General features: G+C 36.6%; 1 protein-coding gene across 1 annotated transcript; it reads left to right on the forward strand.

The window, feature by feature from the left end:
* The first annotated feature begins 789 nt into the window (after nt 1-789).
* On the forward strand, nt 790-6,096 carry LOC122046329 (disease resistance protein RGA2-like). Its single transcript, XM_042606967.1, has 2 exons — nt 790-4,991; nt 5,683-6,096. The coding sequence occupies exon 1, from the start codon at nt 874-876 to the stop codon at nt 4,924-4,926; it is 4,053 nt and encodes a 1,350-aa protein (XP_042462901.1). The 5' UTR covers nt 790-873; the 3' UTR covers nt 4,927-4,991; nt 5,683-6,096.
* The last annotated feature ends 7,989 nt before the right edge of the window (nt 6,097-14,085 follow it).

A 14,085-nucleotide genomic window follows, 5' to 3' on the forward strand; every position in this document is an offset into this window, starting at 1 on the left:
GATGCACAGTTAGTAGGAGGGGGTAGAATAAGAAAACTAAATAAATTAGTCTGTCTTTGATAATTATCAAAGAATGATATATCTTTTGATCCATTCAAAAAGTTAGATGCTCTATTTTAAATTGCTCATCTAATTAAGATGCTATCTCTATAATGATTATTTTAATGCAAAAATAATGATAATAAATAAGTTAATTTTTTAAGTGAAAATTTTACAAAAATATAGACCAATAAGTTTTGAAGAAGATGTCTTAAGTTTAAGTGTTTCACTTAAAAAATTAATATTTTTTCGCATCTTAAATAATTTCATTATAGAAATGCATCTAATTTGATATTTCGAAGGAAAAATAATTTATCCTATCATGCACTAATGTAGATTCCTCTAAATCCGTCTGTTAATATAACGAATTTACATTTTGAAATAGGAGTAACCGGTGTTGTTTCCCTTTCCAATGTGAACATTTGACTTTATTAAATATAATACGGCAGAGGTACATGGAAAAGAGGGATGAATACCTGTTCCACCTCACTCGCTGATTAATTTACTCCAACAATTATATCTTCCTACCCACTCCATGATCCCGGAGACCCGGACTCCAATAATTTCTTTTCTTTTATTTTTTTTAAAGAAAATGTTTATGAACTTCTTCATCCAAAGCTGTTATGAACCGTCCGATCAAAACTCAATCCATGCTGTAGATTAATAGCGGCCCAGATTAATACCAACCCGTGACTTAAAGTCAACGAAAGATAGAATTCACAAAAATAAAGACTATATGCTTTGCTTTCCTCTCCATTCTTTTCTCACGCTTTGTTTGTAAACTTCTTCTCTTTGTTTCCTAAGGAAGAAGGAAGCATCAAACAGCTAGAAATCATGATTGGGTTCGCGCTGACAGCCTTGGGATGGCTCGCGGAGAGCTTCATGATTGCCTTGGTCGGAAAGGCCGTCGATCGCGCTGTTCAACAGTTTGGTGAGCAGCATGGAGTTGAAGAAGACCTCAAGAAGCTGAAAGATTCCCTCGCCAACGCCATGTTGCAAATCAGCACCATCGAGAACTTGTGGCTAAAAGATGACGTCCTGCAGCAGAGATTGAAGGAGTTGCTGATAGGCCTCAAGGATGCTGCTTACGATGCTGATGACTTATTGGATGAATTCCAATACAGAATTCTGAAGCAGCAGAGCGAGCAACAAGGAGATGAGGCTGGTAACCGAGCATCGTCTTCCTCCTACTCCACTCCCCCTCCAGGCAAAAAGATAAAAACTTCATTATCTAGTTACGCCAGTGGCCTTTTCGGAAAAGGGGATGATGATGATAATAATAATGATGTGCAGAGAATGAGGGAAATAAAGGGTAGGCTAGATGACAACTCAGTTGCTCTTGAGAAAATTTACAGTTCGCTAGGCACAGAAGATGATAGAGGAAAGAAACAATTGGTGTCCTCGGAGAGCCGGCAAACGAGCTCCTTTTCGATCGAACCTCAATTGTTTGGCAGAGATAAAGAGCTGCAACAACTCAAGGATTTGCTGTTGAAATCAGAAGTTGCATCTAAATTTGGCCAAAGTGGAGTCTCTGTTTTATCTATTACTGGTATTGGAGGGATTGGGAAGACCACTCTGGCTCAGGAAGTCTTCAACGACAATACCGTGGAAGAATACTTTAAACTCAGAATTTGGGTCTGTGTTTCTGAAAATTTCAGCACAGAGAGATTGACCAGAGAGATTATAGAGTATACAACCAAGGAGAAGTGTAATGTCCCGAACTTCGCTGCTCTTCAAGTGGTTCTCAAGGAGAAGATCACTCAAGAGAGATTTCTTCTGGTATTGGACGATGTGTGGAACGAGGAAAGGCACAAATGGGAGAGCCTTTGTGCACCATTGAGGTTTGGAAAACCTGGTAGCAAGATATTAGTAACAACTCGCTCTAGGAGTATTGCTGGCATGGTTGGTGATGTGGATCCGATTCATCTGGATCGTATGGATGAGAAGAGCTTCTGGGAATTTTTCAAGAAATGTGCATTCGGTTCTTCAAATAGTGGCATTCATCATCCTCATTTAGAAGCCATGGCGAAGAAGATGACTTACAAGTTAAAGGGATTGCCGCTTGCAGCAAAGACTCTAGGAGGGTTGATGAGCATGAAGTTGGATGAGCAACACTGGAAAAGCATTTTAGATAGTAAAATATGGCAACTTCCCCAAGAAGAAAATGGGGTTATGCCAGCACTACAACTGAGCTATCAATATCTTCCTTCTCATCTTAAACAATGCTTTGCATTTTGCTCCTTGTTTCCTAAAGACTATGAGTTTTCTGAATCTAAGTTGATCAGTATTTGGATAGCAGAAGGATTCATAGTGCCTCAAGGAAGTATCAAAATGGAGGAGCTAGGAAGCAACTACTTTCATGAGTTAGTTAACAGGTCTTTCTTTCAAAAGTCAACAACCAGAATGGTGGAGCGGGGAAGCAACTACTTTCATGAGTTAGTTTACAAGTGGTCTCGCTTTCAAAAGTTAAGAACAACAACCAATAGTAGGGGTCGGGTTTGCTTTCCAAGTTCAACCGATGAAAAATTTGTAATGCATGACCTCATACATGATCTTGCAGAACTCATATCTATGGGCGAGTCTTACCGGGTTGAGAAAGGTAAGTTCCATGCAATTCCTAGCACCATTCGTCATCTTTCAATGTACAAAGAGGAAGAAGGTATGCTGACAAGAGGTTTAACAGAATTATCTCATTACAATAAATTACGAACGCTAATGTTGTCATCAAGATACACTCATGAGAGTTTTATTTTTGATTGTGGTGTTTTGGAAAAATTTAAAAAGATTCGTGTTCTTGGCTTGAGGGATTGTGCTATCAGAGAGTTGCCTAATAGTATTGGTACGTTGATACATCTCCGCTATCTTGACTTATCTTACAATCATAAAATTAGAAGGTTGCCTGAGTCATTATGCGACTTGTACAATCTACAAACATTGATATTGTGGAAATGTTTTAACTTAGAAAGCCTCCCACATGGCATGATGAAGTTGATCAACTTGAGAAAACTTGATGCAAGCAAATATGTAGTAGATAAGTTTATTCACAATATAACAGAGGTTGGGAAACTTACTTCTCTTCAGAATTTGTCTACTTTCAAAGTGCTAAAGGATAATGGACACAAACTTGCTGAATTAAACAGGTTGAAACAGCTCCGGGGAAAACTTTGTATAACTAATCTTGAGAATGTGGAGAACAAAGACGAAGCAAATATTGCTAGTTTGAACAGTAAAGAACACCTCAATAGGTTGGAGCTAGAATGGACATTTTCACGAGAATCCGGTTCAGAAGTTACTTTGCAAATCTCAGAGCAGGTTCTTGAAGGTCTCCAGCCGCATCACAACCTACAATGGTTGACAATCAGAGGATACAATGGTGCTAGACCTCCCAATTGGCTACACGAACAAGTATATTCTAGATTGGACACTCTCCAACTTCAAAATTGTAAAAACTGGAACGATCTATTAGTTATTGGGCAACTATCACAGTTAAAGCATCTCTGCCTTGTGAGAATTCAGGTCCAAACCCAAAATTTACACAATTTGTTCAATCCAAAACACTGCAAGTTTTTCTCCCAATTAGAAGAATTGGTACTAGAGGGCATTACTATGTTGGAGGATCTCCCAAATCTTGGACAACTTCCGTCTCTCAAGTCTCTTGACATTCGGAGTTTGACGGGAGTGAAGATGATAGGCGATAAATTCTTTGCTGCAATGGAAGAAGGTAGTTGTTTTCCTAAATTACATACTCTCCGTTTCAATAGCATGTCAGCATGGGAAGAGTTCTATTGTTCCGACGATAGAAATCTATTTCCCTGTTTGGATCTTTTGAATATTTCAAATTGCCAAAAGCTGCTGATGTTACCTAGCCTTCCTCCTTCAATAACATGCCTACAATTAAAGAATGTTGGGCTGGAAGATTGTCCAAGATTCTGGAAAGCAATTGATGGAGGTAGCAGCATAACTAATTCTGCATCTGTTATAGAGTTGTCCATTCAGGAATGTCCAAACTTGAAAATTCTAGAAGAAGGGTTGCTAGCACACCATCTACAGCAGATTTATATACATAAATGTGAACAATTGTCGTCGGTGCCAGTCAAAAGGTTGAAAGAACTCACCTCTTTATGGTCATTGTCAATAACAGAGTGCCCGAAGCTCACGAGCATGACACGAGATGAGTGCATTGATTTCCAACTCCCGCCATTAATTACAGAACTATGTTTGTATGATTGTGGAAATCTTTCCATTTCACTGCCTGGCTGCCTGCATAACCTGTCCTCGTTGACTGTCTTGATTATAGGCAAATGTTCAGATCTAGTTTCTTTACCAATACAACCATTGTTTAATTTGAATCGTTTGATAATCGAGAATTGCAATGAGTTGAGATCAGTAGGAGTACTAAAAAAATCCCTCAAGAACTTGGAGATTACAGGATGTCCCATGCTTCAACTTTCTCAAAGAGAGGCACAAACAGAGAAATTGTTATTGCGGAAGTTAGTGATTGATGACACAGCGTTTATGCAACAATTCCCCATAAAAAATTCACTATCATCTGTAGAACTTCTTAGCATCTCATCCTCTTGTGAAGCGGTGATGTTTGATGGGGAAGATCAGGAGTCATTGCAAAGCTTGACATCTCTCCAACAATTAAGTTTCTCTGATTGCAAGAATCTACAATTCCTGCCAACAAAGTTGTACACCCTTACGTCCCTTCAGGTTTTGCAGATACATAATTGCCCACAAATTCAGTCTTTGCCAGAGAAGGGGTTACCTCCTGCCCTCATAAATATAGACTTTCGTGGTTGCCATCTGGCACTGGGGCAGCAATTGGTAATACACTTGGAGGAAATTAAGAAGTCTGGTCGATACGATGGAATAACTTACGTGTAGACACTTAAAGCCATGGAGACCCCCTCTCTTCCATTTTACCATTGGATGAGAATGTTAATGTCGAGGTAAAATCACAATATTGTATGTTTTTCCAGTAGAATAGTTATATATTTATTATTTATTGGTATCACCTCTTTGCACAATACTTCGTTTCAAGAAATTAGATTGCATAAAGAAAATACTTGTTTTTTTCTTACATTTTGCCTTAAAAATTTGTTAATTTACGATTTAAATGTCTTGCTTAAGAGATGCCATATAGAGACAGTGATCCATATTTAAAAGCTAGAAGGAGGTTGATCTTTCAGTATTTGACAAATAAAAACACACACATATACTTACACTTATGTTATTTCTACTATTAAAGTAGTCAAATCTTCCTGCAAGCAAACAGACATGTAACACGTGGGATCAAATTAATATTCTAATTAATAGGTCATTATGTGAAAAAAAAAACTTTAGGTTTAGTTGTTGTTTTATGTATGAATTAGCCGTTAATAGCCTCCATTATATTGCTTACTTTAGACTCAATGCTACTGAAGATGCTATCTTAACAAAGTTCCTACAAGTGTACCTTTTTTTTCTTTTATTGTGAATATATTGCTATGGGGAAAATGTTTTGAAGTAAATACTTAGTGGAACATTAGCATATGCAGACCAACATCTTGAAACGTAGAAAGTGATAGCTATTCATGTTACTGCATTTTTTTTTTTCAATTAGCTTTCTATATATCACCGTGCATGTCTTTATACTCTTAGCTCGTAACAATATCCATGGAGCCTGGATATATTCAGCGACATATAGAACAGGAACAACTCACAAAAGAGTTCCTGACGCTTTTGGAAGAGGACAATGGGGGCGGAGGAGGAGGAGGAGGAGGAGGAGGAGGACGAGGTTCGAGGGGCGTGGAGGCTGAAAGGCAATCAAAGGGTCAACTCTGATAATTGAAAGTATCTCGACATCCTTATTCTGTTCTTTTAGCTAGTCGTTTTGTTCAGGACTGCTGATAATTGGAAGTATAGTTCATCAGTCAAGCAAATTAAAATGTAACAACTTGATATATTTTGTCTCAGTTTCAGTTTTTTGTCATGCCATGCACAATGTCAATTGTCAAACATTATGTTTTTAGGTTTTCTTCAGAAAATAAGGGCACAATTTTTAAGTCTTTCATATTGGTTGTATCCACCCTGTAGACAACCAAAACAAAAGAACCAGATCAGTCTTTGTGATGCAAACAATTTTCTAAAGCATAGAACTTCACTGAATAATAAAATGGGAGTCTAGACATGTATGATCCAATAAAGAACTGTAGAGATTTGGTAGTATTGCTATATCGACTAGAATTTAAGCATGTTCAAAAATGTTGCACAGTATGCCAGCAATAATTGACACTGAAGCCTATAAGTTGAACTTTTGCTGGGAGTCTCAATGAACAGAGCATCAAATATGACCTAGAGCCTCTACCATGTGGGCATAAAATCTTCAGCAATGATTTGGTCAGAAAGTATGCTTAATTACAATGTCATGGTTACAATGATTTGGTAGTATTCTACTTTTTATACGGTTCATAGTTGATAGAGGGAAAAAATTGGGGTCTGCCCATAGCAAGCATATACTTGTAACTAGTAAGATAGAAAAGCAATTTTGGATGAGACAAATCAGGTTTAACAGAACAAACAAAAGAAGACAAGACAATGTGAGTTTCTATCGGTTGAAAGATCTACAATTTAATTATTCTATTAATGTTCTCACAATGTCTATGATTGGAGCAGAAGTTAGATAATCTAGGAATGAAATTTATGCAAATATGACATGGGCACTCACGTTGTTCCATAGAGTAAAATCTTCAAAACTTTTGTAATATCATCATCACTATGGTTGTCGTGTCCTCGATAAAAATAGTTAAGGTGGTGATTTATTATATAAAACAGTCCATAAAAACATTTACTTACATGTTTGAAGAATGTTGTAGTAAAGTAAAATGCCATGAACTTGTACAAATCATTTACTTGCGAACATTTTGAAACTTGAGGTACTTCAATGTGACTGGCTTCCCCTTAAATTTCAGCATATATGAAGCATAACTATTGAACATACATGCAGTGAAAGCAGTGTAGCTGCAAAATCTACAGATTAACACAAAAAGTAGATAGCATAGAAAAACTCACAACAAGAAAACATTGGTACTTCACCTTTTGATTATCAGGTGATAAACTGAGAGAGTCACTTGGTGGATAATCATTAACATTACTATAAAATTATCAAGTGTTAAACAAAAAGTATATTGTAGCAATATAGGGAAAATTATAACAATCTGTTTTCTTTGGAAAATTTGTAATCTTGATAACAACGATATCTAACAGCTATACAGATATCTAAAGCCCATATGCTCTTTGTTTGCAACCTAGGACGTGAGAATTAGAGAAGAGTTTTGCCATATCAACAATGTTCAAAAGGAAAAAAGAAATCATTTCAGAAAGTACTACATTTATAACATGTGAACCATAGTCAACTTCTCTTGCATTGACATTGTGATGCATGAATCCAACAGATGAAACATGTTGTGGCATACATTTCACAATTGTATTTTGGAAAAAGAAATGAACTGCATTATTATCTAGCAATGTTTAAGAATTATAAGGATGCCTTGTCATTTACTACGTAATTTAAAAAAGATATCTATATTAGCACAATGGGATATAAACACTGACACAATTATAAAAAGAAGCATGATAACTCATACAAAAAATATAACTAAACAAGAATAGCTCATGCAACAGTACAATGAGTATGTGAAGATATTTTTTACAGTAAAGGTCAGGCAAAATGCTTACTCGCACTCTTACAGTGTGTAACTTGTAAGCATCTATTGTTGTTGTAGGAGAGCACTAACACAGTAATAAATTACACCAAAATAGTAAGTATGCAATAAACAGATAAATAAAAGAGTAAGATTCAGAAATTATTATCTTCCGGTTGAAGTGTCGGCGTGCCGACTGTCTTTAGAGAATTTATTGTCGCCCACGGTGCAGAGGCTCTCCGGCAAAATTCTCCCAAGATCCGATAACCACTCGCGTCGTCCGTAGGTGCACTCCAAGATGAACGGTGCACTCGGACTCAACCTCATATCGCGGAACCAAGCCTCAGGACACACAGAGAGAGGGAAGAAGGAGAAGAGCAGACTGTTCGAGTGATTCTGAACGAGGAACAGAGGTGCAGTATTTATTCACTTCAAAGCAGTAAGCACTGCTTCGTCAGCGAACAAAAGCGTCGCGTGCGTCGCGCTCGGTTTATGGATATCCGGCTCGAACCCTCCGAAACTACCTGATTTGGGCTTGGCCAGCGAACAAAAGCGTCGCGTGCGTCGCGCTCGGTTTATGGATATCCGGCTCGAACCCTCCGAAACCACCTGATTTGGGCTTGGCCCGCGCATGCATGTAGGTCCCCTTAACTTTGCTAAGCAAGGATAGAAGGGATCCATATATAAGGTCTTCCAACCTTCTTAGCTTAGTAATGTGGGACTAAATGCATTCACATATGCATTACCATAACAACCAAAACCAAGAAAAATACTTTGAATTAAACACAAAACTCAACAATCCGCCACTAATTCAAATTATTTTGGTCGAAAAACAGAGACTTGTCCTGAGACTTGGTTGCAATGAGCTTTTAGTGAAAATACCTTCCGGTTTGAATTTTCACCTAAGTACACCAATCTTATTCACATAGGTTTGAAGTGAACTCAGTCTTGAACCTAAACATTTTATATGTGAAAATCAATTGGTAACAACTCATCACGGGCGACGGTTGAATCCTTCTGGGTTGGTGCATTACGACCATGCCACCGAATCTTGTTTCATAAGTGCTAAGGAGAGTTGCCTAGGCCCCCCACACTGCGGCCCCACAGTTACACTTACATAGGTGAGTTCTCCAAGGATGTACTGCGAGCATCCTGTCATTAAGACCTTGAACTCATTAAGAGCTCCTAAGCTCATCCTTACTAGCAGTCAAGCATTTATCCAGGGAAGAGACTGTGAGATTACATCTCAATCAATTTGATGCTTACGATTCACCCTTATAACTTGTTTATACCACATTGAACCTATTTCTTGGGATCTCTAATCAGATAGGTTGGGTTGCTGCTATAGATGAAACCAAGATAGGCCTCAGTCCCATTCCCTTACTGGATCTCTTGATTTTCTCAGAATCAAGTCCTTTAGTGAGTGGATCAACAATATTATCCTTTGAACTTACAAAGTCCAATGACACCACTCTAATAGACACTAACTCACGAATAGACTTTAATCTTATTCGTACATGTCTCTTTTATTTCTGGTTATACTTGGAGCTTCTAATCTGAGCTATCGTTGTTTGATTATCACAGTATACTGAAATAGAAGGTATTGGTTTCATCATCAAGGGAATTTCAGAAAGAAGACCCTTAAGTCAATCAGCTTCAGTTACTGTGGTATCCAAAGCACACAATTCTGCCTCAGATGTAGAACGGGTTATAATCGTCTGTTTAACAGACCTCCAAACAACTGCACCGCCTCCAAGTGTAAAGACATAATCAGTAATGCCTTTACACTCAACAGCGTCAGCTATCCAACTAGCATCACTATATCCCTCCAAGACTGCAGGGAATCTCCCATACCACAAGCCCAAGGATATAGTGCCTCTTAGGTATCTGAATACTCTATCTAATGCACCCCAATGCGTTCTGTCCGGACAGCTGGTGAACCTGCTCAATTTCGTTATAGCAAAAGAAATATCAGGTCTAGAACAATTTGCTAAATACATTAGACTACCTATTATTTGTGAGTATCTTAATTGAGACACTGTCACACCACTCTTATTCTTGTGGAGAGTTTTTGAAGGATCATAGGGTGTGATGACAGATTTAACTTGGCTATAGCCATATTTCTCTAATACTCTCTCAACATATAGTGACTGAGAAATTGCTATTCCATCAGTTGAACGAGTCAACTTCAACCCTAAAATCATGTCAGCACAACTCATATCCTTCATATCAAACTTACCACTTAAGAGGGTCTTAGTCTCATTAATAATAGAAAGGTTAGAACTAAAAAGTAGGATATCATCTACATATAAGCATAAGATAATACAATTATCACCTTTCATTTTAGCATACACACATTTATCAGAGTCATTCATTTCAAAGCCAAACGATAGCATAACTCTATCAAATTTTTCGTGCCACTGCTTTGGGGCTTGCTTCAAAACATAAAGAGATTTGACTAACCTACAGACTTTATTCTCATTTCCAGAAACTACATGTCCCTCAGACTGATTCATATATATCTCTTCTTCAAAATCTCCATTAAGGAATGTCGTTTTAACATCCATTTGATGGACCTCAAGATGATATATGGATGTCAATGCTATTAACACTCGGATTGTAGTAATTCTGGTAATAGGAGAATAAGTGTCAAAATAGTCAATCCATTCTTTCTGTTTGAATCCCTTAGCAACTAGGCGGGCTTTGAATTTATCAACTGACCCATCAGGTTTTTAGTTTTCTCTTAAACACTCATTTACATCCTATAGTGGTACACCCAGGAGGTAAATCTACCAACTCCCAAGTGGCATTAGAGATAATAGAGTTCATTTCACTTTTAATGACCTCTTTCCAGTGCTTAGCTTCAGGAGAAACCATAGCATCTCTATATGTCACAGGGTCACCTTCTATATTATAGGTGATAAAATCCTGGCCTAAATCCGTAGACACACGTTGCCTCTTGCTCCTTCTCGGTTCTGTATACTCACTAGATTTATCTAGTCTAGAGTAACTTGAGAAAGGTGTACCTACTACGGATAATGGGACCTCTACGGTAGCAGGCTTATCTCTAGTAGGAATACCAGATATAGACTGAGGTGTTCTCATCTTCATAGGAAATATATCCTCAAAAAATGTAGCATCGCGAAGTTCTACAATAGTATTTGCATCTATTCCAGATATTTTAGATTTAATAATCAGAAATCTATATGCAATACTATTTTGAGCATAACCTAAGAAGACACCATCTACGGTCTTTGGACCAAGTTTTTTCCTTCTATGTTCAGGTACTAGTACCTTTGCAAGGCACCCCCACACTTTAAGGTATTTCAAACTTGTCTTCTGGCCTTTCCAAAGCTCATATGGGCTTTTATCCCTAGACTTCATGAGGACTCTATTTAACACATGACATGCAGTATATAGAGCCTCCCCCCACATGAAGTTGGGTAACCTAGAACTGCCTAACATGGAATTAATCATATCTTCAAGGGTTCAATTTTTTGGTTCTGCTATACCGTTGGATTGAGAACTATCTAGAGCAGTTACCTCATGAATTATATCTGCATCTTGACAAAATTTTTGAAACAGGTTCGAGGTAAACTCTCCACCCGTATCAGACCTTAACCTCTTAATAGATTTATTTGTTTGATTCTCAGCTTTAGATTTAAAAACTATAAATTTATCTAAAGCTTCATCCTTAGTTTTCAGCAAATAATCATAACAATAATGAGAGTGATCATCAATGAAGGTAATGAAATACCGTTTATGGTCTCTCGTTATTACACCGTTAAACTCACAATAGTCAGTATGAATCAATTCTAAAATATCAGAATTTCTATCAACTGATTTGAAGGGTTTACGGGGTTGTTTATATTGTACACAAACTTCACATTTTTTTCTTATCATTTATAGCATGCTTAGGAATCATGTCTAAATTCTTCATCCTTTTTACGGTATTAAAATTGACATATCCTAATTTGTCATGTCATATATCATAAGACTCAATGTTGTATGAACAACCAATATCAGTAGATTTATTTAAAGTAGCATTTTCTACATTGAGTTTAAATAAACCTTCATTAAGAGGAAATTCCTTAAATATACATATTATTTTAAATATGGACTACAATACGATTATTTTCAGCGGAGTTACCTATCTGTGCGTTTCGCATTTGTCAAATGCGAAATTTAATTAGTTTCGCATTTGATAAATGCGAAACTAAGAAAGAATTTGTTTTAGTTTACAGATTTTGTATTAACTAAGAATATTTTTTTTTGCTACGAAAGCAACATTGATTTCGTATTCGCTAAATACGAAAGCATTAGGTTCGCATTTGCTAAATGTGAAAGCAATAGTTTCGCATTTAGCAAATGCAAAACCAATGCTTTTGCCAAAAAAAAATCTTAATGTGTTCGCATTTGCTGTTTTTTGCTCCAAGAACTATGGATTTTCTTTTTTTTTTCTTTGCTAAATGCAAAACCAATGCTTTTGCAGCTAACAAAAAAAAAATCTTAGTGTAAATGCTTACGCATTTGCTGCTTTCTGCACCAAGAACTAAGGATTTTCGTTTTTTTTGTTTGTTAAATGCGAAACCAATGCTTTTGCGGCAAACAAAAAAAATTCTTAGTGTAAATGCGAAACTAAGAAAGAATTTGTTTTAGTGTACAGCTTTCGTATTAAAACTAAGAATATTTTTGTTTGCTTCGAAAGCAGTAGTTTAAAGCATTGATTTCACATTTGCTAAATGCGAAGCGAAACCATTACTTTTGCAAAAAAAATCTTAGTATAAATGTTTTCGCATTTGCTGCTTTCTGCTCCAAGAACTAAGGATTTTTTTTTTGTTTGCTAAATGTTTAACCAATGCTTTTGCGGCAAACAAAAAAAATTCTTAGTGTAAATGCGAAACTAAGAAAGAATTTGTTTTAGTTTATAGCTTTCGTATTAAAACTAAGAATTTTTTTTTTTGCTTCAAAAGCAGTAGTTTAAAGCATTGATTTCACATTTGCTAAACGCGAAAGCATTAGTATTAGCAACAAGATTAGATGACATAAACAAGAATCCACCAAAAGCCAAATAGCATCCAATTCCACCAACAAAAGTATCCTGATATTAGCAACAAAAAAAAGACCATAAACCACCAACCCAAACCATCAATATCTCTACAATATCAACCAAATCTGGAAACATCAAAAAAGTCCCATCAAATTTACCACACAAAACACCATCATATTCCACTTCCAATATCATCATTATTTCCAGCAAATCATAATAAAATCAGCAACAAAAGTGCACATTCAGATAAACGCCTAAGTAAATAAGCATAAATAAAATCCACCACAAAAAATACCACAAACCACATAAGAACATTTGCGCCTCAACAACTTCCAAGAATTCCTCAGCTTCATCAATATTTGAAACCAAATTTCTTACGGAATAAAACAATCAGCAACTGCAGATAATATCTACAATCAACAACTGTACATAATATCTACAGCAACTGCACATAATTTCTACAATCAGCAACTGCACATAATATCTACAATCAGCAACTACACATAATATCTACAATCAGCAACTGCACATACTTCAGATTCATCACACCAAAAAGAAATCCATATTCGGCCAACAAACCTGTACAGATAAAATACATCAAACACACTACATACGAATTTATTCTTCTAACACATTAATGCAAAATCTGCACAAATAAAATAGAAAAACTCCTGTAAACAAAAATAATCCACCAGAAACCAAACCTGTACTACCAAATACAGCCAATCATAAGAACATAGCAATTGTCCAAAGAAAATCTACAACTTAAGAAATACACTACTACCAATTGAAACCATCCAACATAAGTTAGTCTTTTCTCATAATACACTATTGTCCAAAGAAAATTTACATTTTGCTAAGTAATAATTAGTGCCCCATCCTTAGCCTCCCATGTCTACCGCAACCAATATGTTTTACTGTTCTTTTTTGTTTGCGTAGAGCTATGGGGAGATCACTATGATGTTCAACGGTAATGTCATTTTGCTCATCCAGCTCATTATCATTTACTTGCAATTGACTAGATCCACCATTGTGTGCATTATCATTGGTTATGCCAGAATCAAGTGTTTGATCAAAAAGTTGAATTGGAGTAATAGGCGATGGACAAACTGTGGGGGTCTGGGTTGGTAATGTAGTATCAGAGTGACTACCATATTAGAAATTACTTGAAGAAACTCCAAGACCAATATTTGAAAAATGAGATTGAGTAGGTTGAGTTCGGCATCTCCTACCACCTTGTCTTCCCCGCTGAACATTTCTTGGTTCTCTATGAATCTGTTGTGTAAGTGAACTTTGTTGACCAACTTGTTC

This window comes from Zingiber officinale, chromosome 1B, assembly GCF_018446385.1.
Source record: "Zingiber officinale cultivar Zhangliang chromosome 1B, Zo_v1.1, whole genome shotgun sequence".
Taxonomy (NCBI): domain Eukaryota; kingdom Viridiplantae; phylum Streptophyta; class Magnoliopsida; order Zingiberales; family Zingiberaceae; genus Zingiber; species Zingiber officinale.